Genomic DNA, 26,037 nt, shown 5'->3' on the forward strand with positions numbered 1-26,037 from the left:
CATTGTTTCGCTAATGAGACGATTCCTCTCTTTTTTTAATTGTAGGCGGCGGTAGCGCGCACAAAAGCAAGCCATGCCGCGAGCAGCGACAGGCCGTAAACACGCACTATCAGAATGCGACAAACAATGCATGACACAGTATAGTAATGCATTTTCAGCTTAGAGTGACTGACGTAAACACCTATAACATAGAAAACGGCACTTATCAGATCAAAGCAAAATAAGCAATCGATTCAAACCAGACGAAGCACGTGAAAAAGGAAGAGTATCCGTATAAATACGGACGCAGCGCCTGACGCATAGCAATGGCTACCTGGTAAAGCTTAACTGCTAAGCTTTCGACTCGAACCAAACTACTGTAGCTGTTTCGTCATTCATTCGACCTAAATTGTGTCTCATATTACAATGGACCAACTTTGTTTCGATTTGGAGGTGCGGCCTAAAACTTTTCTCTCCCCTTGAATTTCGAGTCTCAAATTTCAGGTGCGGCTTAGATTTGGGAATTTTTTTTTTTTTTTCCTTTATTTCGAGTCAAATTTTTCAGGTGCGGCTTAGATTCGAGTGTGGCTTAGATTCGAGTAAATACGGTAAATACGTTTTAATATTTTTACATGTTAGACTGATGACTGGTTTCAACACACACTCGCCCACCATCCCACACACATAAATGGAACTTAATTAATGCTGGCTAGCCACGGCATAGTATAGGACAGTCAAAACATGAATAAAAAGTGTTTTAGAAAACCCATGCCTCCCTCTTTCTACAAAATATTCCTTCCAATCCCACATTTTTGCCTAATGTTTGCATATCTATAATTACTTCTACACCAAATCAGAAACTAATATTCGTTCACAGCTGTGCACCAATTTTTTGTCCATTCCAGTTTACATCACACAATTGTCTGCTATCAATCTTGTAGAATTTTGTGTTACTATGTTACTTACCAGGGTAATCAATAGAAGACCTAGTATGTGAAAGTAGAGTGCCAAGTCAGTCTTGAACTTAAAAAACATGGATATTCCTACTGGATCAATTTAAATATAGATTTCAGCTTTTGAAATTAAATTTGCTGTTTTGTGTTATTTGTCAAGAAGCTATGAGAAAAAGTAGTGACAAGGTTGCAGTTTCCAGTACTTACGCATTTACACACACCGGCAATACTTATTGTTTCTAAGATGTGTACTTCACATATTGCCTGTTCTGGTATTTCAAAAATGTCATCTTTGTTTTTCTTGGACTTTGGGATGTAGCTTTACCTTTACCAATTTACACTCAAAAATGAGGAGCCTGTTACATCATGACTGCATAGATTTCAGCTCTTGAAATTACATTTGCTGTTTTCTGTCATTTGTCAAGAAGCTATGAGAAAAAGAATAGAAATTGTATCCTAGCAGTATAAAAATCTGCCAGACTAAAGATTTGTTTGTTATGTAAGCCTACCTTTAAAAGCACTAAGTGATTGCCCCTAAACTAATAATCTGTGAGGAGCAAAGACGAAACAACTGATCATTGCCAAAATGAGCAAGGAGATCTTGGATCCATAAATTCAGTATATGTCATTCAATTTCACATTTTTCACAATGAATACTTGTTTGTAAATTGTAAGACACCCATAAAGCCCTTGAATGGAAAAACATCATGTGTCTGCAGTACAGTTCGCATCTGGCAAAACGCAATACATAACTATCAGTAATAGTACTGGTGATATGAGACATAGGAAATAAGGTATTTTGGTGTCAGTAGTATCAACTTTGTGGCCGGACTGTAACTTGGTGTTCACAATAGACCTAGACTAAGTTATTTTCTTAACGGTAGAAGCGTTATGGTAGACAAGTATTAAAATGTTCAAAAGGCTACATTCATTATTTTATTTTAGTACTTATAGTACTGTATGATACCAAAAACATTGTAGAGGGTGGGGCAAATACAAGTGGTCTGGAGAACAGAGTTCCAGGGTACAAAAAATGGAGCAAAGGAAAGAAAATACTGTACTAACCTGACTACAGCAGATGTTGACAGTGACCATCATTCATCTCTTGAAACTTTTTGGACCCTGGTCAGTAACTTCCTGAAGGCAGACCAAAGCTGGACTGCTGGAATTGCTGCAGTGTCATCCAAAATTTCCTGCTGCAGTTCTTTAAGACCATGAGGGTTGTTGCAATACATCTTAGACTTCAGGGCTCATTCCACAAAGTAATTACACATTATAGATCAGATGACTTGAGTGGCCAGCTAGGGCCACAACCAGACTAACTGCTAACAGCTTTATCAGGCATGAAGGTTGCGTAAATATGCTCCAAGGTTCAGCTGGCTGTATGGGCAGTTGCTCCATCCTGTTGGAAGTAACTGTAGGTCTTTTCTTCTTCTGTTAATGCTCTCACAAATGGTTTCAAAAGTTGGCAATTTAATGTGCTGAAGGCAGCATCTGATGAAAGAAGATGGGGACCAATAATGCAGCAGGCAGACACTAAACACCAAACCCCAACCTTCTGATCATACAACTGTGTTTTGTGGAAGTTATGCGGATTCTCCACTGCCCAGAATCTGTGATTCTGTGCGTTGACATAACCACTCAGGTGAAACCAGGCTTCATCAGACATAAAGAACAGGTCCATGTCCAGTCCATTCACTGTTATCTCACTAAACAGCCACTCACAAAACTGGAGGCACTGAGGAGCATCTGCTGGCTTTAATGCATGAACAACAGTCACTCCAGTCCCTGGGCCAGTTGTGCTTATGCAGCCCTGTACACCACACGAGTGTGGTAAGCTTTCTCTTACTTCCAAAGTTTTCATGCCTGCAACTGTCATTTCTTAATATTGTGCAATTTGAGATAAGAGTATTGGCAAAAGTATTGTAACATTATGTTGATTGCACTGAAAGATGGGGTATGGCAAATAAGACATTGTTCTTTTGTAAAGCTTCTTTCACTATTTTAAGTTCGCGATAGATGCTGAGATACTTTCTTTATTATTTTACTTTAAAAATGTGTGTTCAGAATGTGGGCTAATCAAAATGTGGCATCCTTTAAAGAAACATTTCCCCAACTCAAATGTGTCTTCTGATGGAAACACTTAAACCACCTCTGTTAAGGTCATTGAAATACACTCCTGGAAATGGAAAAAAGAACACATGGACACCGGTGTGTCAGACCCACCATACTTGCTCCGGACACTGCGAGAGGGCTGTACAAGCAATGATCACACGCACGGCACAGCGGACACACCAGGAACCGCGGTGTTGGCCGTCGAATGGCGCTAGCTGCGCAGCATTTGTGCACCGCCGCCGTCAGTGTCAGCCAGTTTGCCGTGGCATACGGAGCTCCATCGCAGTCTTTAACACTGGTAGCATGCCGCGACAGCGTGGACGTGAACCGTATGTGCAGTTGACGGACTTTGAGCGAGGGCGTATAGTGGGCATGCGGGAGGCCGGGTGGACGTACCGCCGAATTGCTCAACACGTGGGGCGTGAGGTCTCCACAGTACATCGATGTTGTCGCCAGTGGTCGGCGGGAGGTGCACGTGCCCGTCGACCTGGGACCGGACCGCAGCGACGCACGGATGCACGCCAAGACCGTAGGATCCTACGCAGTACCGTAGGGGACCGCACCGCCACTTCCCAGCAAATTAGGGACACTGTTGCTCCTGGGGTATCGGCGAGGACCATTCGCAACCGTCTCCATGAAGCTGGGCTACGGTCCCGCACACCGTTAGGCCGTCTTCCGCTCACGCCCCAACATCGTGCAGCCTGCCTCCAGTGGTGTCGCGACAGGCGTGAATGGAGGGACGTGTCGTCTTCAGCGATGAGAGTCGCTTCTGCCTTGGTGCCAATGATGGTCGTATGCGTGTTTGGCGCCGTGCAGGTGAGCGCCACAATCAGGACTGCATACAACCAAGGCACACAGGGCCAACACCCGGCATCATGGTGTGGGGAGCGATCTCCTACACTGGCCGTACACCACTGGTGATCGTCGAGGGGACACTGAATAGTGCACGATACATCCAAACCGTCATCGAACCCATCGTTCTACCATTCCTAGACCATCAAGGGAACATGCTGTTCCAACAGGACAATCCACGTCCGCATGTATCCCGTGCCACCCAACATGCTCTAGAACGTGTAAGTCAACTACCCTGGCCAGCAAGATCTCCGGATCTGTCCCCCATTGAGCATGTTTGGGACTGGATGAAGCGTCGTCTCACGCGGTCTGCACGTCCAGCACGAACGCTGGTCCAACTGAGGCGCCAGGTGGAAATGGCATGGCAAGCCGTTCCACAGGACTACATCCAGCATCTCTATGATCGTCTCCATGGGAGAATAGCAGCCTGCATTGCTGTGAAAGGTGGATATACACTGTACTAGTGCCGACATTGTGCATGCTCTGTTGCCTGTGTCTATGTGCCTGTGGTTCTGTCAGTGTGATCATGTGATGTATCTGACCCCAGGAATGTGTCAATAAAGTTTCCCCTTCCTGGGACAATGAATTCACGGTGTTCTTATTTCAATTTCCAGGAGTGTAGATGTTGGTAGTTGTACAACTAGCAGTCCACAAGAAAACTACTACAATCAACATGTTTGAGGGCCTTACATGTAACATAACTGATTACAGAAATAAGAAATGAGGACAGACATATCTACATCAAAACCTGTTGTATAATTTTGAGTTGCAATGGATCCCAAGAAAACATTTCTCTAAGGACACATCATCAATAGATTCCCTCATGTTTAGGAATTCTAATGAGATGACATGAAACTTCACTCTGCTGTATTTTGCAGAATGAAGTATTAAATGATTTTTTATCCTAATTTTTGTTTCAGATTCCAAATTCTTCTCTACTGAAACTTTGTAATTCCCACCTGACAGCTATCAGTATGAACTGAAATGCTATAGGAAGGCCAAAATTCAAGTTAGAAGTGGTTTATACAACCCATCTGTACCTCATTCTATAAAATATTCCCTCCAATCCCACATTTTCACTCAGTGCTTTCTTATGTGTAACAGTAATGCAGAAACTAATACTTGTTAACAGCTGTGCACCAATTTTTGTCTTTTCCCACTCACTTCGCATAATTCACTGCTATTAATCTCAAATAACTGAAGCATTACAGCACTACTCACTGAGGCTATCAGTAAATAACCTGGTACATGAAATTCGAATGCTGAGAGAGTCTTGAAAAAGCCGCACATTCCTACTGGAAATGACACCTCAGTAGTTACAATGTGACAGTTTACATTACTTGTTATGTATTTATACACATTAGCACTGCTCATTCTTTCCAAGAAAAATATTTCAAAAATTGCATGTTGTGGTAGTCAAAAACTTGTTTGTTGTACATGGATAGTAAGTTTTCAAATTGCGTGTTAGAACATATGGTACCTTCAGTTCAGTTAAGGAGCATGCAGTTATTTCTTTAATGGTTTTAGCTACATGATGCATTGCCAAAAATGTGTCCTTAACACTCACATTGTCCCACACCAGTTTAATAAATTGTTAATATCTTTGAAATGTTCATCATTTGCTGATTCAGATAGCAATTCCGACAGGTTCCTCTTTAACGTTACTTTCATTGGACTGTGAATTTTAACTATTTTCCATCATTTGCGAGTTATTTCAGAGGAGAGAGAGCCTTTTTATGAAAAATATTATCCTTTAAACTAACTTTATGTCTCTGCATATCACTGGAATTATCATATGATTAATCTGTAGTGCAGTTTTAAATAACAAATTTCTTTTAATTTTGTACAGGTATCTGATAACAGAAAATTTTGTCTGTACATTTTCTACTGGATTATCAGAGCTAGGTAAAGCAAGTATTTTGTCAACATCTTTCAGATTCAATCAGTTGTTTCTAACGCATTTGTACAAAATCAAAAAAACCGAAAGTATGTGAACTGCAAGGTGTATTAAAGTAACTGATAGTTAATTGTTCAATATAACAAACATATTCCTGTTCAAGCAATACTTTGAAACCATAGCTTGAAATGAATATCAGTAATTTCAAAGTAAGCTCCAATAACTCTGAACCTGTAAGATTCCTCGCTGTAAATAAACTGACAGTTTCTTTCAAATGGTCAGTTGCAGATGAAATCAAGAAAAATCAGCAGTACAAGCAGGCTGATTTTCAGAAAAACTCATTATAGTGCCATTATGACATGAAAGTGTCTCATGAATGTAAGTTTCATTTATCTGAACAACATCATGCTTCTTTCTTCCTCACTTAATCTGTAGCAAGCTAATTGCAAATAATTCATGATTTCACTTGAAACATTAGAAGACAGATGGAGCTTTCCTGACATACTTCACATGTGTTCGAAATGTGGCAAAACTGAAATGTCATGTCCAAAAACATCATAGCTTGAGGATGACTGTTCATACAAAAGGAATGCAAAGGAAATTGTTTTGCAAGTGTAACATCTCTTCGTTTTGAAGAGAAGCACTATTTGTTAAAGCACAAAAAGCAGATGCTTATTTAATTTATCTTCTTTTTTCCAGTGCTCACAATTTTCATGCAGAATATCATTAGTAATTTCCTGATCATGCCATTGTAATAGGGGGTCACTTCAACTTGCCAGGTATTGATTGGGAGTGTTATGCCATCAAAACTGGTGCCAGAGACAGGGAATCGTGTGGCATTGTTCTGGATGTCTTGTCTGAAAATTACCTTGAGCAGACAGTTAGAGAACCAACTCGTGAGGGTAACGTCTTAGACCTTCTGGCAACAAACAGACCTGAACTTATCGAATCAGTTAACATAGAGGAAAGTATCAGCGATCGTACGACTGTGACAGCATCTATGATGATGGGTCCTACAAGGAATGTTAAGTAAGCTAGGTAGATATATTTGCTCAGCAAGGGTGACAGGATACAAATTTCAGGATATCTCAGCAGTCAGCATCAAATATTTGGTGATGAGGACAAAGATGTAGAGAACAAATGAAAAAATTCAAAGTCGTCGTTCAATATGCCCTAGACAAGTATGTTCCGAGTAAGGTTAGAAAAGTGCTACGTAAACAAAGAGCACTTCATCTCAGATTCAAGAGAAGTAAAGACAAACAAAAGCTGAACGAAGTGAAAATGAGCATAAGGAGAGCAAAGAAAGAAGCGTTCAGTGATTTCGAAAGTAAGACGTTGTCAACCGACCTGAGTAAAGACCCTAAGACAGGGTATATACGACCCGGGACGACCGGGAGATCTGGGAAAAACCCGTGAATTTTTTCATCCGGGACAAAACCGGGAAAAACACAGGAATTTTTTTAGAATTCCAGGAATTTTTCGTTGTTTTAGTTTTCAGTTAAATTTTTGTAATTTTGACTGGTAAGAATTGATACTCTAACAGAAGATATTACTGTATCCTGCTATTGCAGAATAATACTGCAACAAGAAAATGTGAACGAGAAAAAAAAACAAAGGAAAATGAAACATAAATTGTAAAGGAAATGTGCCATATACAACAACAAAACACAGTGCTCATACAAGCATTTGCCAACAGCAAAATGTGTCAAAGGCTTTAGGAAGACTATGCAATGTTTCATAATAACAAATTGCCTCCGATGAGCGTGTCATCACAACTGTTTACATTAAATTCATTGTAGCAGTTACGAGCAGGCTCATGTGCATGCGCAGTTGAGTGATGTATGAGTAGTACCTTCTCCTGTTTCTAGCTACAGAAATGTGGCTGTTGGCTGAGTAAGCAGTCACAGCAAGGAGCTTGATGCAACCGGGAAAAAATGTTACTGCCGCGCACAAGCTACCAGTTTCACGCATGCGCACCAGGCCCAGATCTATGATGGAGTGGGCGTAAGTTAGTTTAAGTTAGATTAAGTAGTGTGTAAGCCTAGGGAACGATGACATGAGCAGTTTGGTCCCATAGTAAAAAAAGAATCATAAGTTGATTTTTGAATGCGTGTATAGTGCATGTGATGTCTCTGCCAGGGGAATCCTCGTCGCATCTAGAAATAAACTTTCCTGCAGGCAAAAGGGGACCGGGCTATACAAGCGGAGCGGAGTAAAGCCGAACGAGTGGACACCAATCGCTGTCTGATTATGTTGTTGATTGGGTTTGCGAATGATCTGCATTGCTATAATTACTAGGTAAATCCATAGATTCAGACTACCAGAGTGGAAATAAACGACTAAAAGGAGTAACAGGTAAGAAAGATTATGTATTATTTTCTTGGTGTATCCAGGAAAATGAAATTTTGTGAGAAAATTCTTGACCAGATGGCTATACTAGTAAGGGCCAGTTGTACAGTCCCCATCTAGCAGCTGCTTAAGTTCTATTGTGGAAGTAGCGTGGAAAATGGTTTGTACAAAGATGACAACGCCTAACCGGAGAATAATCAGGGGTAACTAAACTGGTGATTCTGGCAGGGTTAGTGAAGTTAACCAGCGAATAAGTTTTGACAAAGGCAGGAATAATTCCAGAATTAGTCATGACAAGACTTTGTTAGAATGAGGAAGGAGAAGGAATGGGGACATCACACAAATTAAGGAAGAATATAACGAGTCCAAATTTATATAAAAATCTTGTACTACTTCTTTTCGATCTCATGCTTGAGAAACTGGAGCATATGAATGAAACGTGAAACTATTTCCTGACATAAAGCTTTTTGCTAGTAGTAGGCCTAATAGGCATTTTATGTTGATCTTTGTGAATTATATTCTGTAGTGTTATAAAAATAACCATTTGTGCCAAGACAGTCTCGTTTATTTGGTGTGTGTTACAATTTCTGCGGTGTTAGAAAGGCCTATTTTGCTTTATCTAGCAGATAGTGACAAAAAAGGTGTAATCAAATCGAGAAACAACACCAGTCTTGGGAACTATTTGTATTAACAGTTTACGCAGTATTAGACAATGATATTTTGATTTTTCATGTAGCAAAACGTTCAATGAACTTTTGTTGGGGTAATAGATTCGTTCGCAGAAAGGAAAGAACGCTATGTAAAGCTGTAGCAAGATTAGAGAGAAAACAATGCTAGGAGCTAAGGATTGAAGAAATGTGTACTGTATTGCTTGTCTCTTGTCTTTACTGGTTTTATGTAGCCTATATTTAATTTTATGTCACCCAAATCAGAAACTTATTAGCTAACAGGCAATAAAGAGTGCAAATTTTCTGAAGAATTCTTGTTCTCCCGATTACAAATAATTCCGTCCAGTATTAATTGCGAGTTTTTTTAAAAAAGAGGGGCAGGATGTCAAACCAAGTGACTAGGAGCAGGAGAGGCACCACCGGACATTTTAATTTCCTCTGTCCTGAATATAGTTTGATGGCATCCAGTACAAAATATACACATTTCACACATTCATTCTGAACCATTGTAATCGAGATTATGGTGCGCTTTTGTAAGCCCGTCATAGCTCATGCCACGTGATCCCGCCAGCCGATGACAGCGGATATACAGACCACAGGACACATGATGTAGTCAGCTAATAGCAATATCACTGTTAAGTAGCGTGGATACACAAACAGGAAAAGTTAATGTGTTAGATTTATATACATAGTGTTGCTACAAGAAAAGCAAAGCTTTCACATATAATATTGGTCTTTAAGGTTAATAAGCTGCAAGAGAAGCTAAGCTTTCACATATAATGTTGATATTTTTTGCGCATGTTACACTTTAAGATATACCACACAAATGTGCCAGTAAAATTTTTAGCAGAGTCCAGTGACTTGTCCTTAAGTTTTCCACAAATAAATTAGCTACCGCAGAGAAGAGAGAACTTCCCATAGCTCTACATCAATTTGCTCATAATAACGACATGAATGTCTGATCTTCTGGGCTCGTCATCAAATGCTCTGTGATTTAAGAAATTCATCGTACATTCTCACACATAGGTCAAATTGCGTAAAAGGAAATTTACTTTCAAAGCAACACTTTTCAAACCACCATTCGCAATATTTTCCCTCGACCTGTTAGAAATAGGTTTGTTTCAGTAGTCGTCAGAGAGTGCCAGATAACGGGCACCACCGACCTTTAGCAGCTTCTATGATGCAGGGAGCCCGTATGTTCGTACGTGTAAAACATTAAAAGATCTTACATTATGTCATAAAAGAAAAAAGACAATAGAGGATACTCCAAGAACATAGGAATTTCATGAACAATAATAAAATGGCACATTTAAAGTGCATAATTATAGAGCACATTCGTATGACCAGATTTCCAATGAAGTAGGCCTCGGCCTAATATTGAGCTTTTCAGTGTGGGTTTCGGGACTTAAATTTTCTTGGAGTACCAGTACTGTATTGACTCATTTTTGATTCTTTATGATGGCACAATGCCATACATGCTAGAAGATGAAAATGTGCACTTGAAATGCAGTGAGCAATTGAAATTACTCAATAGTGTGGAATTAAACACTTTGTTTCAAACACATTGACTGCCTCAGCGTAAAAGATTTTTAAAAACCAAATTTCTTTAGCAAACCGACAAAAATAACTTCACTATTCTACAAGGTGGTTAGTGCATGGCTGTCAGAAAAGTGGAAATAAAATAAAATCTGAAGCTAATAACGTATATTAGCCTTCCTTAATTCTGTGAATGTATTTTAACTCACTTGATAGCTCCCGGCCACAGAAATCCATTTTATTTTCATTTGACGTGAGAGCAGTAAACGAAGAGGAAACAGCAAAATCACTAAATGTAAACACGGGTCACTTGGAGACTACACACTTCCCCACTATAACTCAGACTGCTCTGCGCACCAGCCCCAGATCTACGATATTCCCGAACCAGGGCAATACTAAGGTAGCGACGTCCCCGCCCCTTCCCCCCCTCCCTCAAGCGTTTGAGATACAACGTCAAAAATTTAAAAAATAGAGTTTCCAAAAATATGTTCAATTTGTAGTGCAGATCTTTCTGAAGAGTCTGATACATAAAACTTATATGTTCTAGGAAATGTAAGACATGTCATTTGGTCTTAAGTGTGCCAGAGTGCAGTGCCACCCCTCTTCACACAGCAGTCTTCTATCACACGTCACTGTATTTCACTTCCACTCCCCAGTCAAAAAACATGCGGTGTTTGGTGGAATTCGAATTTATACTTTTGTAATACGAAAATATGCAGTGTACTTGTTGCTGCACATCAAAAATCTTTCCAAAAAGCATTTTCTTCCCTGAGTTTTGTTTTCTAAAGTGCTGGGAAATTCTACGCCCGTGTATAAAAACATAATTATTCAAAGGATTGATAAGTTTTACAGTTCCGAGGGAAAATATAATGTCACTTAATAACACGGAAAAAGTGTGTTTTCATCCGGGAGAAAGTGTATTTTTAACTGGGAAATCCGGGAAAAATCCAGGAATTATTTTTCCTTGTCCACGTATACACCCTGTAAGAGATTTTGATCATATGTAAAATCAGTAAGTGGGCCAAAATCATCTGTTCATTCTCTCAGCAACCACACCGTCACAGAAACGGAAGATAACAGAGAGAAGGCCAAAATACTGAATTCGGTCTTCCAAAATTGTTTCACCGCGGAAGATCATAACACTGTCCTTTCTTTCACTCGTTTTGCGAACATTGAAATGGCAGATAATGAGATAACCGATCGTGAAATTGAAAAGCTGCTACAATCACATAGTAGTGGAAAGGCTTCAGGACCAGATGAGATACCTATAAGATTCTATGAAGATTATGCGAAAGAACTTGCTCTCCGTCTAACAGTAATTTATTGTAGATTGCTTGAGCAACGAATGGTACCTAAGGACTGAAAAAAAGTGCAGGTTGTTCCCATTTTTAAGAAAGGCTCTAAGACAGATCCATACAATTATAGACCTATATCATTGGTGTCAATCTGTTGTACAATTATGGAACATATTTTATGCTCAAGAATTATGACATTATTGGAAAGTGAACAGCTCCTCTATAAAAATCAACATGGATTCCACAAACAGAGATCGTGTGAAACTCAGCTCGCTCTGTTGCTCCATGAGATACACAGCACAGTGGACAATGGTGCTGAGGCTGATGCCATGTTCCTTGATTTCAGTAAGGCATTTGACACCATCCCACATTGCCATTTACTGAAAAAAATATGAGCTTATGGGGTATCAGAGCAGAATTGCGATTGGATTCAAGACTTTCTTGCAGATAGAACTCAATACGCCACTCTTAACGGAACTAAATCGACAGATGTAAAGGTAATATCCGAAGTATCACAGGGAAGTGTGATAGGGCCGTTGCTGTTCACAGTATATATAAATAATCTAGTAGAAAGAGTCTTATGCTCTTTTAGGCTATTCGCAGATGATGCAGTTGTTTATACCAAAGTAGCAATGTCGGAAGGTGGTAAGAATTTGCAGACCAACCTGCAGAGAATTGATGAATGGTTCAGACTCTGGCAGTTGACACTGAACGTAAATAAATGTAACATATTGCTCATAAATAGGAAAAGAAATCCACTACTGTACAGCTACAGTATTGATGACAAACAGCTGGAAACAGCTTCTGCCATAAAATATCTACATGTAACTATCCAGAGCGACTTTAAGTGGAATGACCATATAAAAACATAGTGGGAAAAGCAGATACAAGACTCAGATTCATCGGAAGAATCTTAAGGAAATGTAACTCATCCACAAAAGAAGTGGCTTATAAGGTACTTGTTCACCCGATTCTTGAGTATTGTTCATCTATCTGGGATCACTATCAGGTAAGACTGTTAGAGGAGATAGAGAAGACCCAACGAAGAGTGGTGCATTTCATCACGGATCATTTAGCTGGCGAGAGAGCGTTATGGAGATGCTAAACAAACTCTACTGGCAGACAATACAAGCAAAACGTTGTGCGTCACAGAGAGATTTACTATTGAAATTTCAGGACAGCACTTTCCAGGACAGCACTTTCCAGGAGGAGTCAGACAACATATTACTTCCCCCCACATACATCTCACATATTGACCACGAGGAGAAAATTCAAGAAATTAGAGCCAATACAGAGGCTTACCGACATTCTTCCCACGCAGTATTCACGAGTGGAACAGGGTTGGAGGGATCAGATAGTGCTACCGAAAGTACCCTCTGCCACACACAATTAGGTGGCATGCGGAGTATGATTTAGATGTAGATGTATGAAAATGCCATCATTTCTAATCCAGATATTGAAGTAATAGTATCAAAACTTTCTGTCTCAGCATCGCTAATTAATAAGCCCTGTAACTGGAACTGTCTCTGCAGTTTCTCACCTGGAAGTATCCATGATGGCTGTGATGTACTAACAATTTGATTCTTAATCCAAACTTGAACTTTTAAATCCTTTTACGTCATAACACTAACAATAACTTTAGGTATAACTTCATACTGTTAAACATAGAAGATATTAAAAAACATTTTTTTACACACAGTTTCCACTTGAAACTAATCACTTTTCTGATGTATCTTACTCAAAAAGTCTTGAAATTATTTAACTGAATCCTTTTCCAACCACAGGTTCTGTTTTTCTTCCAATATTTTAATTTGTATCTCTCTTCTCAAATAAAGATCAACACAAAATGAAGTAATGGATTGATTAAAATGTTGTGGTAAATCTGGTAATATTCTTGGCACTGCTCAGGGCTTCAATAGGTACCCATTCTTAGCAAATTCATGAATATTTCCTCCCCAGTTGCAAGAAACATCTACATTACTTAAAGCTCTTCAAACTGTTTGATGCAGGTAGCTTAATATTTTGAAGGGTTCCATTCTTTTCTTGGAATAGCTATTGCTTTGTTCTCATCAGTTGAAAATAAGAATACAGTCACAAAGCCAGTTTCCATTATGTAGCCTCATAATAGCTGAAACATACAAAGAAACAGCATTTTGAAATCTTCAGCAAATGAAAATTATAATATAATACCATCATACTGTGAAGTCCAAGTTTGTGAATTTTTCTTCACCCTGTACAGTACCTATACACTGCTACCCTTTAAAACTACAACACCTTCAGTATTACTTTAAAGCCACAGGCATGTAAAATAAAAGAATTCTGTTAGCACATATGAATTACTAACATAGAAAATTAAGTTATATTTGAACTCACCATTTTGCTGTCTCAAGTACTTTACAAGTTGATTTCAATAAGAGCTTACATTTCATTGTTTTTAGAGACTTATTACAATTATCCTGTTTATAGGAGAAATATATCATCACTAGGAGTTATTCTGTGAAAGGTAACATCTCACTGATGTGAAACATGAGCAGTAACCCACAACAAGTAAACCAGCATGTGCTTTAACATGATCATTCAAACAGTGTTGGCGCACTGAAACCATTTCAGCCTGATCTATAGGAGGCCATGGTTCTATGCAATCATCCCCTGCCTCCATTTCCAGTCATTTTACCAGCATATCCTACTCAATTAGAAACACAGCTGCTTGTGAAATCAGTCTTGTGAGATATTACATATCGTCTGCAATCCATGGGCAGCATTTTTGGTGTGCCTGACCCCAGTCCTACTGTACACTTGTTTAAATGACCACAGCCTTATTGAGATGAAAGTCAAACATGACCACCCTGTTGCAGAGCACTCAGTGTTGGCTCACAACTGATGCCTTGACATTTCTAACAATTATTTTATCATAGGGAAAGGATAACAGTCATGTAATAACATAGACTATTACAGAGGGTTTAACAATTGACATCATCATCTATCTCTTTCCACTCTCTTGCCTTCCTCACAACAAAATAAATCACTAGGTTAACAGAGTGATTTATATGTATTTATTAATAACATTATTAACCCTTATCCTGCCATTGTTTTATCATCACCCACATGATTAATGAAGTACCTGTCCTTGTGAACCATATTTGAAATGCGACATATTTTGAATCTTCTATCATTTTACTCTTGACATGTCACCAAGAGAGGCCCTAGGAGCTCTGTCATCAATATTATGCATTTTTTTCTATTTTATGTTTACATTGTTTCTTATGAGAGTTATTTTGTAGCATAGAGTTTGCAACTTCGTCACCTGTGAAAGCACAACTGGCAAGTCTGCCCCCTGCTCTGCCTCCTAAACGAAGTCGAACAGCAAGTGTGAAATCAGCAGCAACGCCACCTCCTGTTTCACCGACATTACCTGGCACCTCTCCAGAGCTACATCGTAAGGTGGATGATTGGATTGCCCCATCGTAAGTGAGACATTGTGCTATGTTCATTGATGCTATCTATTTTTGTAATATTCAGAATGAAATGCAGACAGTGATATTTGTTATAAGGGATCATTATGAATCAGTATGGTGGTTTTCTGTTATGTCAAAGATATTATTATTTAAACCTACACTGTTGTTGCTGATAATGTCATGGGACTTAAAGAAATTTGAAGCAGGGCATGGCATACAAATGGAATAGTCGTGAAATGTGAGATAGGCACTGGATGATAAGATACCTCATCAGCATGCCAGTGATAGTATGAAGTGCTTCACATAAAGGGTTTGTGTCATGTTAGTGAAGCAGTAAAAGTGTTTCACCATCAGCACATTTTGCTAGTGTGGGCTTTGCTGTGCACTAAAGCCATCTAGTCCTTTGTGCAGTATATCTTTTGCACTAAGGCAATCATACCTCTTGCTACAATGGACTCATCAATTGAGATCATGTTATGCAAATCACCCAAACATTCTCTTTTCCATTCTGTTTGACATCATTTGTGACTACAGTGGTGGACAGTACATGTAAGGTACTGCAAAAGTAAAAATAACTTCCCGCAGTACTTTATTTAGCATCAAAACAGACAAATGCTCATTGTGGTGGTGTGGGTACCACTTTCTATCGTTAGTAATCTTGGCTGCTCCTATTGTGAATACTTTCTGTAGCATCTAGTACGCCAGGAAAGTTGTAGAATCGAAATTGTTTCCCTTTCTTCAGTACTTGCAGGGAGCCATATTCCAACAGAACAATACTTGTCCACATGTGACAAAGTATACTCAAGATACTACAAAGATAAATACCACATCCCAAAATACACACTCCTGTATAATAGCATGTCGATTTATGTCAGAGCACCATTGAGAAATGGAATAATCTCTGTGGCTGTGATTCCTGAATAATCCTAAAGCATATGTTATATTTCGTATGTTAAAGTACCTGAAGCAGTAGCCTTCAGTCAACATATTCATCTAAGTGTATTTCAACAATACAGTGATCCTACACAGTGCGAGAAATGTTCAAGATTTCCTTTCAGTGTAACAGACAGCAATTTCTTCTATAATCTGTACGTTCATCAAATGTGTCACCCATTGAATGTGTCTAGAACTTCATTGATTGGTGACTTCCCCACAGCTCAACCTGTAAGCAGTCCAGTTCAAATTTACACTGGGTAATTAACTATCTAGACTGCCATTCCTTAACAGTACATGCAGGGCATGTTGGTGAATATTTAGGTACTAATTTTGGACTGTGTAATTTATTTTATTGTTCTGTATGTTTCCTTTCAGTACAATAGGTATTGCAGCTATTAAATGTATCATTTTTGGGTGATTCCTTCAGGGCATTGCAGTTTTTGGCAGAAATGTATTCATCGTATGGCAGTTCAGACCTCATTTAAATGCCTCCTTTACCAATACTTTCCTTACTAATTTTTATGTTTCACTCTTACTGCAAGCTATAGATGTTTCTGTGAATGTAGTACATGCAGGTAGCTTAGTGACAGAATTTGTGTGCACTTCATATACAGCACTCCTAGATTTGTGTGTTGAGGCCAGTGAGGTTTTACAGAGAGGTACAAGCAGCAGGAAGCACACTGCTCAGAGTTATGTTTGATTTTCATGTTTGTCTAGCTTCTCATTAATGCCTTTAAAATATAATAAGCTTTTATATTATTAAGTATTTACTACTACTTGTTGCTCTACTCAAAAAATCTGCAGTCTGTGTGTGATGACAGTGTGATGGAAGCCTTCCAATATCACTCCACTTTATCAGTTTGCATATAGTGTCAGTGCTTCTTTATTCAAGCAGCTTCTCATTTGGGATCACAAGGCTTAATGGATCATGTTTAGTCCCTTGATGACACTAAAACCCAAAATAGCAGGAGTGTCCAGCAGATCAGAATAGATACAAAATCAGAGTAACACATCACCAGTTTGTCAAAAAGTTTACAGTTTTAGATAGAGAAGTGGTTACTGTTTGAGAAAATACCCTTGTTTTGTACTCACATGATCACTTATATCACTAAAAATTTGATGAATGTTACTCACTTCATCATAATGCCTTATTTCTTGTTATGCTTTCTTCTCCAGTGACCCAGAATCTAATCTGTTATAACTTCAAGTTGAACAAATATATTTCAAGGACGACACAATACATGTAAGTCACAGATCAAGTAAACAAAGTAAGACGTGTGCACACTTTAACAGTCAAATCAGAACTGAGTCCGAGTCTAGCGGCCGCTGACTGGCTGGCAGCTCAGGTGGCGCTGCTGCTGCATGGCTGGCAGACAGTGCCGCATGTAGAGGATGCGCGTAACTGTGCGGCGGCACTTTGAAAGATCGACGAGTCACGCCATAATCTAACTGGACAGCACTTGCATTTGAGTGAAGATGTTACATGGCATTGCAGCCACAATGAAACATGAGCAAGAAGCTATTCCATAAGTAACTTTTAAACTGAGATTGAGTAGACCATTAGGACATAAAGATACTATGGTAGGATATGAATGTCTAATATTGAGCCTCTAAAGTATTTAGTTGATAATGTCAATGCTTTTGCTGGACATTTTGGGTAAGTTGCTTTTGCTGGACATTTTGGGTAAGTAATGATGTACCACCATGCTTTTCAGTTAAATTAGCTGTCAGGTTTGTTGTGACTGTTTTTGGGGACTTAAAGAAATTTGAAGTCAAAATTAATTCAAATGGTGAATTGAAACTGCTTAAAAAGCATAATTCCTCTCTCCTTTACAGAATAATATAGGCAGATTGTAATTAAGCAGTTTATCCAACACACAGGTTAAATATCTATACGCAGATATAGGTGACTGATAACAGTATGAATAAATAAGGTTTGGATCTATTCCAGAAATACACCTCCAGAGACTGGAAAACAGCAGTAACAGAAGAAATAAAGACAAATCCAAACTATGAGAATATTGATTTACATAAGATGAAGGTGTAGGAAATACCCTTCCAACAGTCTAGCTTCCATGCTAGAGTCCAGATCCAATGAGGTAAAATAAGCTGTGTAGCCTCAGATGAGCCTTGCACCATAAGAGCTGTGGTAAAGGCAGAGGCCCAGTTTTTTTTGGATTGGTTGTTCAATTATCTCTCTGGCTAATCAGATTTAAGTTTTCCATGTTTTCTGTAGATGATTTCAGACAAATGTGAGGATAGACCCATTGATAATGCCACAGCTGCTTCCTTTTTCTTTCGTCTGTAAACTGATTTAATGCTCCATGTTCAGTTACTGGTGAGACATTAAACCCCAAACTTCCTTTCTTCTTTAAATCATTCAGTACCCTCTCACTAAGAGCCAATTGGCTCAGCATACATGAATTTACAAAAATAGGAGAAAATATCAACCTTGAGTATGTGAAGCTGCTTGCTATTCCTTGTACAGCTGAAAACATGGCAGTTGGCTTGATGCCATTGATATTTGTTGCAAACATAGGTCTAGGCATGGCATTACCATATGGGGGCCATAGTTTCTAATTTTCAACAGGTCATTTTGTAGGCTGATGACAAGTATTTCCTTGTGATGTGCATTGGGTTTTCTGTGCGGGCTAGTCTGATTGTGCCTGCTGTAAAACACACTGCTTGGTGATCACTTTCAATCCTTCTTGATGTTCGCTGTTGTCTGGAAACTCCAAGATTACAAAGCAAAGTAACATACCCATGCATGTGCCAGAGGCTATTGAAACATGGTTTAGTTAACATTTTGAGCTATATAATTTCATTATGAACCCAGTTGAGCATTTGTGGCTAGTGATGGAGAAATATGTCCATTTAAGAATTATGAGAAGCTGTGGACAGTTATTGAAAGAGGAGAGCTAGGTATTTATTTAGAGTTGCCTGTACTGTTGTTCACTAGACACCACATGGAGCTGTTAGGTATAGTAAAGCTATGTAGCATTTTTTATGTCAGTTTAATAAACGCAAATATATAAAAAAACTGGCCCTGTATAAATTTTCATCACAATTTTCTGAATTAAGAGAACATAAGAAAATATTCAAATTAGCAACACAATGCAGTAAGAGATGTAGCTATTACTTATGAACTCATACTGAGTCTATTCTTCTTCTTCAGATTTTGTTTTCAGAGCTTTTCCGAATAAATAACATGCCAGTTTTGGGTACAGAGAAATATAGAGTTTGATATTTGTAAGGGTACTTAATTGTCAACACAAAGTAAGTTTTTCATAGATTAGTTTAGGAGAAGATAAGGTTGTATGTTAAATATGAATTTAATACCTCTTTACATGTCCATATGTGCTTTATTATTATATTATTATTATTATTATTATTATTATTATTATTTATAGACAAGATGATGAAACAAGATGGAAACATGAAGGCAAAACTGGTGGAACAGTTTCATCTGTCTCAAAAATGAGTGATGTTACCCAAGACAGAGAAACTGAACCAAGTCCCTTGGATGAGTTAGATATTACTCAGCACCTCGTGTTTAAAAAACCAGATGAGGATGGTCCAGACATTAGGGGTGGCCATCCTGATGCTCTTATAATTCATGCAACCAAAGCAAACAAGAATGGTATGTTCTTACATTAAATGTTTATTTGAAAGAGAACAGATTTCCCATTGAGTTATTAAGTTCACAATATGATAATGAAATCTGTATTATGGAAAACAGTAAACTCATTAATTATGGTAGCAACTATAGTACCTTAGCAATCTTGTTTGTGTGATATGAGAGAGTGTAAACAACCCTCTTTCAGATATTCTTCATGAAGCATTGTGTTTGTTATAAATGTTGCATGTGTTTTGAGCATAAGTATTTGTTGAAGGAGAGTGAAAGTGTAAGTTATGCATGATTTTTGTTTACTTTTTCTCTGTTTTTCCTACTCATATTCAGCTTTGTAATTCACCTCATTTTTAATTTCTGTGTGCCATAATTAAGGAAATTACTGCTAATTGTGCTGACAGAATAATTCTATGCATATGTTATTTTGCATATCAATAGAGATATATCTCTTATCCTTAAGTTAGCTCAATATTTATGCATTTGATATTCGTAATTTCTTCATATTATCATTAAATAGTCCTGTGAATAAAGAATATCACTCACCTCACAAGAGATAAAAAACAAACTGAATATTACTATATAATTTTCAGATATACATGATTTCAGCGTGTGACCCCCTCCCCCTTCCCCCCCTCCCCAAAACACACACACACACACACACACACACACACACACACACACACACACACACACAAACTCTTGCTCTCTCTCTCTCTCTCTCTCTCTCTCTACTAAAATGCTAAAACAGCCTGAAATTTATTACTACATGTTGCTGCCCATGATATAAATAGATATATAATTATGACATGGAATATATTTACTATTATCTGGAAGTGGAGGAAGCTGTCTTGTGCAGTGCTTGTTTTGTGACTGTATACACTGGTACCCCACACTGATACCTCCCATGAAATAAAATCAGAACCGCAGATTTTCAGACAAATGGCACAATAGAACTTTTGCTGCAATTCATACAAAACCATTGTATTTGAACTTTAAAATGCTCATTAAAGCATAACACAAAGTTTTAGGAAGTACGAATTCCAAAAACATCCCCCTAAAGGTCACAGCACAAGAACCTATGTTTTAACAAATCAAGCACTGATCTTCTTGGAATAATTTATAGTTCTGATTCCTCTTGCATAAGGAAGAACTGTACCTGAGCGTGGTTAGTTTTACAAATGTATTTACATATTATTTACATATAAATAAATGTGTGTGTGTGTGTGTGTGTGTGTGTGTGTGTGTGTGTGCGCAGGGGAGAGAGAGAGAGAGAGAGAGAGAGAGAGAGAGAGAGAGTGTGTGTGTGTGTGTGTGTGTGTGTGTGTGTGTGTGTCTCACATGCAGTCCCACGTGTTTGTGTTAGAGCAAACAAAAATACTTAGTATTCCTTTTTATTCATGCTTCATTTTATCCAGAGGAGAATGAAACAGGTACGTACACAAATTTCATTTCTCTCATCCTGAGGGAAAATGTGAAGTGTGTGGTTATCTTTGTTGATGAAATTATTACTGTTAAATCTTTGAGAGTAACTGAATTGTGGTCTAGTTCTAAGGCAGCTGTTCAAGCACTATCAGATCTAATTTGTGATGGGATCTCTGAATTCCAACTGTTATAAATGATGGAAGGGTCTTCATCATCATCTCCACCTGTGGTCATAAATTTTTGTTGGTCCAGTGAATTCAGGCATTAAAAACAATGCCCTGGGATGTGAAAGTCAGACCAGGCAGCTACCAGCAGGAAAATGTATTTTACGTTTGAAGTGACCTGATAAGGGCTCACTAAGCAAGAACAGACTCTCAGGTAGAAATACAGGTTGTCTGTCAAAAAAGTCATAATGGACATTATCTCTGGTGTTTGGGCAGATATTTGTAATTTTGCTTTTCTAATGTCTGGATGGGCAATGTTTCATGTAATGCCTAGTGCCAACAGAAACCACCAGTTTGTTTCATGTTACAAACAAAATTATTGTTGAAGCAGAATTTTATATACTCATTCCATAGAGAAGACCCAAATTAGTCTAGTGCAATACTTGGTTTATCAATATGTATTAACAAGGACAGTAAAACAGGAAGAATAACCTATACTCCAGCTGCTCAGTGGCAGCAGTCAGTGGAGGCCACGGCAGCATGTGAGATGCTGCTGGATTACTGGTTATTCTTCATGTTTTAATGCTCCTGTTAATACAGTCTGATAATCCAAAACAGGAAATAAGTCAGGAATCAGTTGCAACTAGATCTGTACTGTATTTCAGATCTAGATTTCAGCTAGAGAATAGCTATTGTCAGTGCATATGAAGTGAATCGTGTAGACTCGAAATGCTTACAACTGCACGTGTTATTACACCACCACCTTGGTGTTATGACCAGACAAAAGTACAGTTGTCTGTCCATAAATTTGGTTTCTTTGTTTGTTCAGTGAGGTGGAACATTAAACTAGAACTAATGAAATACAGTAAAGCTTCATTTATACATTTTTCACTTATACGTTTTTCTCACCTACACTTTTTTTTCTTCATGTCCCAGCGAAATAGCCACAGTGTGCACAAGTTGTGATGCAGTGTTTCAGAGTGGGTTGCTGGGAAGTGGGCCAATATTAGACTATAATAAAATTTGATAGTGTAATAAGGAACTTTCTCAAAGTTCGGCATTGGTAAAATTTTCCTTGATCAAATCTAGTGACTTGCCTTAGATTTGATCAAAGGAAGCATTCGTCTTATGTTTTCTGCATGAAGAAATCAACTGCTTGGAGTGCTAGTATCGCTGCAGCTGTCTGACACTCAATGTTTATCAGTATGACTCCCAAATTTACGTGGCGCATCATATATATAACTAAATTGATAGAAATATTTGAGGGAGATGAAGTACTGTGTAGCTTATGACATCCCGAATACGAAAACAGAATAAAAAGTTAGAACTATAAAAAAAATTGCAGATGCTGTTAGCCATGAAGTACGGCCAGGATATACCCCCAGGAATATAAAGGAGAAAATGTACAACTTCTTTGGAAATAAAAATTTTTCATGACTGCAGTACGTATTAAATTTATTTGCCTTCACATAATCCTCCTTCAGTGCCTTATAAATAGCTTCAAACAATTCTGGTATTATTTTCATCAATGTGCACTGCAGCATTAGAGCACTATACTAGTACTGTAAGCTAGAGTAGTAGAAATGATAGTATTGTGGTAATTCTGTCTTTTGCAGATGAAGCATTTCTGAGGAAAGTGTTCAACTTCATAATATGAGGAGCCACTTTCTTGAGCACATATTGAAATTTACTCTCGTCTGTTCCCAAAGGGATTTTCATGTGACTTTACGTCCTCGACGTGCAGCTCCCATTGCAAATTTTGTTGTATATCTTTCGCGTCTCGCTGTGAAGTCCACGGTTCCGCTCAATTATGTTTCCTTTCCTTCTGCTTCTCTTGCAAATGCAATGACAATGCAGTTGCAGTGCACGCAACTGCAGACCAGGTATAATTATACTTACGGTATCGGTGGCGTGTTGATGTTGGCAGTGAGCATTCATTGCTGGGAATTCATTTCACCATGAAGTAAAAAATTAAATCTGTTCTTGCTCTATGGTTGACAGATTCTTGTACGTACCCATGTCCGCTCAGTAAATTAGTTTTACTCATAAAATGAAAGTTCATAACAAAACATTTGCATTACATGAAGATGGTGTTGCCAATGCCAGAACACTACACTGTTGATGCTGTAAGTAAAACTGAACTGCAGATAATAGTATTAAGTTGTCATTGACCATTATCAAGGAACTTTGATGAAATATTTGATGACAATGTAATACCCCCTTTTGTACCACATCAAATATCATTGTCAAAGAAAATTTGATAGTGTAATACCAGTCTAAGCTCCATCTATTAACATGGCATCATTTTGCCAACTAGAAAATCACTTTGTTGTGAGCATGCGAATCCAACTAACACTTAATTTTTAATGTGACAGACTTGAGATTGTTTTATAGATTGACAGATACGCAACAACAGTATAAACTGCAATAATAGAGTTGTCACAAAAACCAGATGTTATGCAGAGATGGTACAGGTTGGTAGTAGGTGTAGCACTCATTTGTTTTCTTGAAATTACACAACTTCTGCCGAACTAGGGCACAACTGGACAAGAAGTGTTATATGTCACTCAGGAATCCCGAAGCACATCACACCTCGTACTATATTTCTAATAATTTTATGAACTGGTAACATGAGTGGAAGAAAAAAGCTACAAATTTTGAGAACTGTGAAGGAAAACAGTAATCAAAAGCGAGTGGGTATTGCCAAGGAATTAGGAATTTCTGTATCTACTGTAAATTCTATAGTAGCAAAGGCAAAGGAAATTGAAGATAGTGCACATGTGTTCGGAATTTCTACTAGTAAGCGGACACACATTCAGGGTGGGAAATGTGAAGATGTGGAAGATTGTTTGTTGCAGTAGTTCAGGAAACATAGAGCAGAAGGCATTCCTATTAGCTGCCCAATGCTTTGTTAAAAAGCAAATGAATTTGCAATTCGACTCGGTGTGGAAAATTTCAGTGCTTCATCAGGTTGGCTGCACAAATTTAAGGTAAGACATGGCATCAGCTGTCAGAATGTATATGGCAAAAGCAAAAGTGTCGATCCCAAGACAGTGAGAGATTGGAAGGAAACCTGTTTGAAAGAACTGATATCCCAATATGCTCCTAAAACATTTTCAATGCTGATGAGACGGGCTTGTTTTACAATGTAATGCCTGACCACACAATGGCATACAAAGGTGAGAACTGCCATGGAGTATACAACGTGTAACAGTATTGTTGTGTGCTAACACTGATGGGAGTGAGAAGCTCCCCCCACTTATGATCAGGAAATTTGCCAAGCCCCATTGTTTTAAGAACATTGTCACGTTTTCCACAAAATACACTAGTAACAAGAAATTGTGGATGGCAGGAAGATTTTATTGTTCGTAGACAGAAATGTGACTGTGGAATTCTTTCCAGCGAATTGCATGAGTGAGCTCCAGCCACTTGGCCTTGCAGTAATACATAATTTCAAGTTTATTTATCGCAAAATGCTCATTCGACATGCCGTCATGTGTGTAAACATTGAAAAAAAGGAAGAAATGAAAATAAACATTTTACAGGTAAGATTTTTACTTGCTATTTATTTCATGTTGTGCTACCGGAGCCAAAGAGCACTTTGAGAAGTTATTAATGAATTTGTATCTTCTGATAGACAATGCAGTACATTGCAGCCTCATGCCACAGAGTTTCAAACGATACCATTTGGGAGTTTCCGAAAAGCTGGATTTGGAAATGAAGTCCACGATCGTGGTGGAAATGATCATACTGATGATATTTCACCTAATGATGAAGAATGGAATCAAATTCGAGAGCAGCCATCATTTGAGGATTATGTGAACATTGATGAAAACCTCGTCACTACAGAACCTGTGACTATTGCTGAGATAGTTCGATGTGCATTGCGAGGCCTGGACGAGGAAGAAACTGACGATGAGGATGATACAGAAGAGCCTCAGCATTCCTCCGTGTCATTTCACGATGCAGTAAATGCATTAGAAATAATTAAACAATTTGTGACGTGTCACAGAGTTATCCTGTTTTGGGAGTACAGTGTATGTTATTGGCGCGTCAGTGATAAAACGAGCATAAAGATAGTATGGTGCTATATTTCATATATACGTTTTTCACTCATACTTTTTTTTCTGTAGTCCGTTGAAAAATGTATAAACGAAGTTTTACTGTATTAGTTCACTTTGTTACACAAATAAATAAAACCTTTACTTAACTTTGATACAGATCTTTGCCACAGGAGTACTGGATAATTTACAATCTCATGGACTAGCAAAGCATCACATGATGCATGGATTAAGAAACTTTTCTCTTGCAGTACAGTGTTCCACATTTAAATGAACAAGTCCATTTGATACTAAACTACCATGTTAGTCCTACACTATGATGTCGATTCCTTTAGATGATGTCATGAACTGGAGCACAGCTCTTGCTAACTTGACACTATATTGACATCAGCATGAGGGCACTGCTGTGCTATGCCTGTGGTATCAATTCACATTGCCAACTTTGATGCGGCAAAGTAAGCTCCTTACAATACCACATGTAGTATGTACGTAGTTTAATTCAAATTCCCACACAAGTTTTTCAAGCTATGTAACATGCAGTTGTAAGCCTTTTTGATTCTACATGACTCACTTCAAATGTCTTGATGATAGCTATTAGACAGCTGAGATCCAGATCTACAATAAAGTACAGATCGAGTTGCCACTGACTGCTGACTTCCTGCCTGTTTTGGATTACATCGTAGCCATGGAGAACAATGATTCTAATGGAATCCAGCCAGATGAC

General features: G+C 38.3%; 1 protein-coding gene across 2 annotated transcripts in view; it reads left to right on the top strand.

Moving 5' to 3' along the window:
• Positions 1-26,037, top strand: part of LOC126471426 (guanine nucleotide-releasing factor 2) — a 396,113-nt gene that overhangs the window by 306,102 nt on the left and 63,974 nt on the right. For both annotated transcript variants that reach the window (XM_050099570.1, XM_050099569.1), the window contains exons 11-12: positions 14,926-15,108; positions 19,446-19,675. In XM_050099570.1, coding sequence (XP_049955527.1) covers positions 14,926-15,108; positions 19,446-19,675 — 413 coding nt within the window. The remainder of the gene's footprint in view (positions 1-14,925; positions 15,109-19,445; positions 19,676-26,037) is intronic.

Source organism: Schistocerca serialis, chromosome 3 (genome assembly GCF_023864345.2).
Source record: "Schistocerca serialis cubense isolate TAMUIC-IGC-003099 chromosome 3, iqSchSeri2.2, whole genome shotgun sequence".
Lineage (NCBI taxonomy): Eukaryota > Metazoa > Arthropoda > Insecta > Orthoptera > Acrididae > Schistocerca > Schistocerca serialis.